This window comes from Gobio gobio (assembly GCF_949357685.1).
Source record: "Gobio gobio genome assembly, chromosome: 16".
NCBI lineage: Eukaryota > Metazoa > Chordata > Actinopteri > Cypriniformes > Gobionidae > Gobio > Gobio gobio.
This window is the reverse complement of record NC_137109.1, coordinates 39,621,731-39,628,889: the sequence shown is the minus strand read 5'-3', so window position 1 is coordinate 39,628,889 and position 7,159 is coordinate 39,621,731. Positions and strand designations below refer to the sequence as shown.

The following is a 7,159-nucleotide window of genomic DNA, read 5'->3' as shown; positions in this document are numbered from 1 at the left end:
TCACACACGCCTTACTTATGATGATACATTTTCCTAGGCTAAGATTCCACTCCAAGTATTTTCTTTAGCAGGCGCTATGATGTTTGATCACTTAAATGCATAAACCATGTAACTTTGCATTCCTAAATAAAATTACCAGCTGTCTATTTTCTCAAAGAATTAAATTTTTTCTCTATAAAGCCAATTTGTGTCCACCGCTTGCAGAGTTGTCAATGTAGAATATGTGGAATGCTTTCCTTTTCATTGAGACTTTGATTCGCCTTTTTAATAAAGTGATTGTGTACAGCATTTTCAGCGTTGTTGTTTGTTTGTTTTTTGTGGTTATGTCATATTAAATTTTAATGCATGGCATGCAGTTTGCTGTTAGGGCCTCGCTCTAGGACTGCATGCGACTGTGAGGCAGTCAGAGCACTGAACTGTGAGTAGGATTGACTTTGACTTGCATGTATTTGTAGCCCTGTTTATGAAGCTATATCTTGAGAGGAGGTGTGTGTATACACAGTGCATGTGTGTTTACGTGTTTATGTGATTGTGTGCACAAGCCAAGGTGTCTGCAGGGTTCTGGAGTGTCAGACATTAAGGACATCTGTTCAGACATACACACACGTCTCTATCTCTCACTGGTTTCACCCCTTCTCCCTGGTGGCAGGCTATTTCAGAAACACAAACTTCCGTTCCAAACACTTGACCATTACCTTTTCTGTGCAACCACACTTGATGTTGTATTTGTATGACTACCATAGCATACACTCTAAAAAAAAATGCTGGGTTAAAAACAATCCAGGTTGGGTTGAAAATAGACAAACCCATCCGTTGGGTTAAATGTTTGCTCAACGCGTTTTATTTAACCTAACTATTGTTTAAAAATGACTATATGGCTGGCTTAAAATGAACCCAAAATGTTGGAAATTAAAAATCAGACGCATAATTATTAGAGGCAACAATAATAATCAAAAGGTTAACATTTATTAATAAGCAATTTAATAAATGTTTGTTTATTTTTTAATTATTACTCATTAAACTTAATAATAATTTTCATTTATTAAACATATAAATGTTCATTTTAACATACTTTGGGTTCATTTTAAGCAAGCAATACAGTAATGTTTAAATAATAGTTGAAATAAAATCACCCAGCAGATTGGGCAAACATTTAACCCAACCGTTGGGTTAAAACAACGCTAGGTTTGTCCATTTTCTACCTAACTTGGGTTGTTTTTAACCCAGCGTTTTTATAGTGTAGGCTATGTGTATATATCAGGCGCGTTTCCTCTGAGGCAAGGGAGGCAGTGCCTCCTCAAAAAATAGGATGAGAAAATAATAAAACAATGCAAATATAAAAAAATGTGCCATTAAAAAAATTTTCTAAAGTAATACTGTCCAACAACGAAACTAGCAGTCAAAGGTATAGCGGGACACAATGTCTCTTGTGCCTCACCTTAGTCCAATGACTTTTAAGAGACCCCCTAAAGCATGGGGTGGTTTGGTGGGCGGTACTTGAGAGTGAATGGGGGAAAGTCACGTGAGAGGAGGCTATGCCTCCATCGCACTATGATTGGATGTGATTAGTTATGATTGGCTATGATTGTTTCACGCAATAAATCCTGCCTCTTGTTTTTGTCGGTGTTCTGCGCTCGCGAATCAGTCTGAATGAACAAAATGATTGCATTAATGGGAAGACTAATTAAGTAAACTAAGTAAACGCGAAGCCATTTAAATATCACCACTTTGTCACGTCAAAATCAAACTTGAAATGGCCTGAAAACATGATGACTGTGAGGGCCTGGGTTTTTTTTAGTGAGCAATCAGGTTGATGAAATTAAAGGTACATCTTCGTCTCAGTGTTTGCCGAGCATGATGACTATGATCCAAAAATAAGTTGACTATTAAAAAGAACAGATGAACATTAGTTCATAAATAAAATCTGTTGTTTAAACTGCCTTTAGTTATTATTTTAAAATCGAAAATTAATTACATTGTTATAGTAAAAATACTAAATAGAATTGTATTTGGTGTCTTTTTTTCTTTCTTTTTGATGTAATGTGTAAAATATGGTTTATTTATCCAGGAAAATGTGACAAAATTAAGTGTAACTGGGACATGCATTTACATTTGATTTATTAAAAAACAAAACAAAAAACAAGTTTTAACATTTTTAAAAGGACTTCATTTCAGAACACCACTGCACTCCACTGATGTGTGTGTGTGTGTGTGTGTGTGTGTGTGTGTGTGCTCTTCTTATTAATGCATTTATTATAATACAAAAAAAACACTCTCAGTTGCTCTCTGTCTTGTGTATGATGTAAACTCATGCTGTTTTGTTTGTTTGTTGTTTTGAAGAAAAAAAGACATTTTCTCTTTTGTTCTTTTATAGAGCTTTCAAACCTGTGTTGTTGCACATTCTTGATCCATTATATACCTCCCAGCTTTAATCTCCGTCCCTCATGCCTCCCATCTACATCCGTCCCTCCTCTCACCCCCAACTTTCTGTTGAATTTTTCTTTTATCCTCAACTATTCATGCTTTTGTTTTTCTTTTTTCTAATCCCTCTCTGTGATCCTAATCCGCCCGTAAACTTTAGTCATTGGCGTATATTGCCTCTTGCTGTGTGCTTTGCTGTGTAGAGTCGAACTGACACTATAAGACTCAACGCAGTATTTTTGTTTACAATCCCAACCTCAGTATTGATGTTCAAGCACATTGTTTTCATCGCAGATCCATTTCATCCTGCCTGAAAGGAATTGTTACAGTTCTGAATAAGAAGATTGCATTTTGTGAACACATTCCCGCATACAATCTCATCATGTCAGTATGCTTCACAGAGATGTGTGAGTGTGTGTGTGTGTGTGTGTGTGTGTGTGTGAACATCATCATCTCTATGGTACTACTGTCACCCTTCCCCTGGGTAAGACACCGCACACAGGGTTTAAGCAGATGGCAAATCTCTCTCCCTGGGGTATCATCAACTTACACTCTTTGCTCATTCTCTCTCCCACTGTTTTGCTCTCTGTCCTTCCTCGTGCATATCTGATCCCTTTTTTCTTCTCACTTGTAGTTTTTTTTCTCTCTGACAGGAAAGAAAGGGGCCTCCACTTGCAAATTACATCTTTCCTGCTCCGTCTCTCCTGTCTTTCTCATCTCGTCTGTCTCCGTCTCTCCTCCTTTGCCCTCCCTGTGTAATTAACTAGGTTTCAGTAACAAACCTTTGGGCTTTGGGTTGCTATGGTTACCTCTCTCTCCATACTGTTTTCTGTTTGTCAGTCTATCTCTTTTGCTAAATTGTGTGTGTGTGTGTGTGTGTTTGTGCTTTTTTCTGTGGCTGTGTGTATATTCATCGGAAAAAATGTGTTTGTCTGGGCTTACATTAACTCCATCTGGTAAATTATTTGTTGGCTCATAAGCTTGTCACTTATCATGCAGTTTAATGTCCATGTGCAGAGGTGTAATGAATTTTAAATGGGGAAAAAATAATCAGCAATCTTATTGCTCATTTGTGTTTTAGCTTCACTGTCTGATCATGAAACAAGGTTGTTTCACTGGTGCTCTGTTGTGCTGCTACAGCCTCATACTTGAACTCAAATGTGCAACTTCTCCTTTTTATTGGCATTAAAACTGATAGACAAAAACATTTTGCAGTATATTTTTATCATTCAGGTCTCATAATGAAAAAGCAGCTCTTTATCTATTAAGTTTAATTTGTAGAATTGAATGAAGGCTTTCGTTTCACCTATGACACCGGTTCAGGACCCTGCTTTTTACTGTATTGATGCAAATGTCAATTAGAACATTGGATGACCAGACTCATGATTGAAGAAAATTGAAAAGGCCATATCTGTACAATCTGACAGAATAATATTAATTAATGTATTTATTTATACAGTATACATGCTGCTCTTAAAAAAAAATATTTTTCCTTATGACCCTTTTTAACAGAATTCTTCAGATAATGGATAATCTCCATTGTCACACTGTATAGATATGCTTCATATATTATTAGTGTAGAGATATTTTTATATTATATAAATGTATTTAATTATATATTTTAATGAAATTCGTTGTTTTGTTCAGTAAGCACACATATATTAAATAAATTACTATTTTAAATAAATGCTGTTTTCAAATCAGCATGTTAGAATAATCTCTGTAGGGTCATGTGACACTGAAGACTGGAGTAATGATGCTGAAAATTCAGCGTTTTATTTAAATATATTTTCAATTGTTATTATATTTCACAATAGTACTCTTTTTACTGTATTTTTGATCAAATAAAGACAATGAGCATGTTTTTATTCAAAAACAATATCTTAAAAATCTTACCGGCCCAAAAACTTTTGAACGGTAGTTGTATTAAGGTGTATTATATATTTATAATAGTGTATTTATAGATTGAGTTGAAGTTCTTAAATTCTTGTCCTTGAACTTCTCCCCTTGATTGAATTTGTATTGTCAGTCACCAGTAAGGTATTAATTCCTTTTAAGTCACTGTTTGCTGTAATGTCTCTTGACATCTTCCCTGAAGAATCCCCTGTTTTCTTTTTGTCGTTTCAGCTAACAAGACACTTCTGGGTGGAGGAGGAGGTGAGTCAATTTTTTTCCCCCCTCTTTTTCAGAGGCTGAATGAGACAAATGTAGAGACAGCTCAAGAGGGAAAAGACATTAAAGGAGAGAAGCATCGGCGAGGTGAGAGGAATTAGAAGGTGAAAGAGAGCAAGTGAGAATCAGCAGGTGGAAACAAAGGTGAGAGAGTGAGAACGTATGTGTGTGAAGGGAGCTGTTGTCAGCCTGAGGCTTTGCACTTTTCTGAATTTGAACAGACGATCTCTGATAGCCCCGTAAGTGAGAACAGAGACGCTATTTGAGGAGCAAAAGAGCGATTAGAGACCCAGTGAGATGAAATGAGCGCTAAACTCTTAAACCATCTCTGATAGAGCTGCCCCTCCCTCCCAACACACACACACACACATGCCTACAAACATCGACAAGAGAAAAACAATTCATCAGCAGATTCTGAATAAAATGGAGGAATTAAAGAGAGACTGTGCTTTTTCAAAACTGTTTGCTCACTGTGATGTATTAAAAAGTCCTTTGATCTGACAAGACGGTAGATCTTCTCAGAAATACAGTAAAGCCTTCAGATTCCTCTCTTCTATCTGTACGTTCCAATATTCATCAAACACTGAGCTCTTTGGCATTGCAGCTGCACAAACAGTTAAGACTTAACTAATATTTAAGGGGACTTTAACAAAAAGAACCAAGCTGCAAGGGTCATTGGATATGGTCCCATGGTAATTCTATGTATTTTTGAACATGTTCCATGATAGTACTGTGGTATTTTTAATAGTATTTTAAGAGTAATCGGGGCAATATGGACATTGTTTAACATCCAACATATAAACTGCAACCCATCACATAAGTAGGTTTCTCCTGAGGATCAGTAACTACATCAGCAATTATCTCAGAGTTGCACTTTTAGTCACTAGTTACGGACCTGTAATGTTCCTGCTCCCGGGAGGTTGTAAATAACAAGTGTGTAACATGTAACAACTGTTTTTTTTTCCAATACACTGTGCACTGCATGTGTGAAACCACCTCAAACCTGAAATAGCAACAGTAGCGATCTAATATCAGCACTCCTGTTTCCACCACACTGGCTCCGAAACCATTATGACAGAATTAAAGAGATAAAATAGAAATTCTTTCATCATTTATTTACCCTCATGTCCTTTTATTAATTTCTTTCTGTTACACTTTAAGGTGTCGCTGTTACAGTGTAATTATATATTTAAGAACTGTACTGTACCATGTACTTAGTTTTGGTGTAGGATTAGGGTTTGGTTGAGGGTTAGTTGCATGTAATTATGCATAATTTACTGTTATTACTAAGTACGTGTAACATATGTAACAAGGACACTGTAAAATAAAGTGTTACCTTTCTTTCTTCAGTGGAACACAAAAGTTTTCCATTTAATGCAATGAAATTCTACGGGCGTCGGGGTCCAATGTTGCTCGGACCCCAGCACTCTTTAGAATATTTTATTTTGTTCTCCGCTGAAGAAAGAAAGTCATACAGGTTTGGAAAGACATGAGGGTGAGGGAATCATGGCAGAATGTTCAACTTTCAACATCTTTTCACGACCGCATTCAAAAGTAAAAGACACTCTCTGGAATACTTGTTTCTTATTGGTAAATCATTGCATTCTTTGGTCCAGTAATTTTATGACAGTAGTTTTTGGCAACTGATTTCCTAGTGCTATTTTCATGTCTCTCTTTTTCTTCTCACATAAATTAAATAGGCTATTATGTCATTAATAAATTAACATAAGATATTACTTTGAGTTTAAATTTATTTCATTTATTTGGTAGCCAGATAATGTACACTCATTATCACAAAGGAAACCAACTTCTTGAAAAGTACTTAACAAATTATGAACCATTAAAAGAACAAATATTTCACACAACAAACCGACTATTGCCATGTGTGACTCTACAAATCAGCATTGTTTTAAAAATGCAAACACTGCCAGCAGCTGTGATAACAACTGTAATAACTGTATCTTATTTTGTGCTTGCAAATCCTAACTACAAAACTAACTACAAACTTGAAATGGTTTATATTAGATCTAACCTATACTACAGTTCAATGTTTTCAATATTGATAATAAGTAATGTTTTTTTTAGCACCAAATCAGAATATATCAGAATGATTGACATGTGAAACTGAAAACATATTTATTAACTAACATTAGCAAAGGTAAATCAATGCTGTAAAAATATATTGCTCATTGTTAGCTTATGTGAGTTAATGCATGAATTAATAGAATTATTGTAAAGTGTTACCAAAAAATCGTATTGACCCCAAACTTTTGAACGGTGGTGTACAAATCGCTAGTGTACAGTCTGTGTAAGAGGTGTGTGTGTGTGCATTTTGAAAGTGCATTGCAAGATCTTTTGTAAGAAATTTATGATAGTAGAGTGCTATGCAAATGAACAGAAATGTCCAACTGTTGACTCAGTATTTGCGCGTATGCATGTGTGTCGATTGTAAGCGTGCGCCGCTTTTGCTCTCTGCCCGTGTTAAGTGCCTGCCCGTTAGCTAATCAATACTAGTGATAAATCTGCACTTGAGAATCCTAGTCATCAGAACCACGTCTCACACACA

General features: G+C 35.8%; 1 protein-coding gene across 1 annotated transcript in view; it reads left to right on the top strand.

Moving 5' to 3' along the window:
• macrod1 (mono-ADP ribosylhydrolase 1) overlaps positions 1 to 7,159 on the top strand; it is a 60,215-nt gene that overhangs the window by 31,180 nt on the left and 21,876 nt on the right. Inside the window, exon 4 of the mRNA XM_079838605.1 lies at positions 4,549 to 4,578. Within this exon, the coding sequence (XP_079694731.1) occupies positions 4,549 to 4,578 (30 nt within the window). The remainder of the gene's footprint in view (positions 1 to 4,548; positions 4,579 to 7,159) is intronic.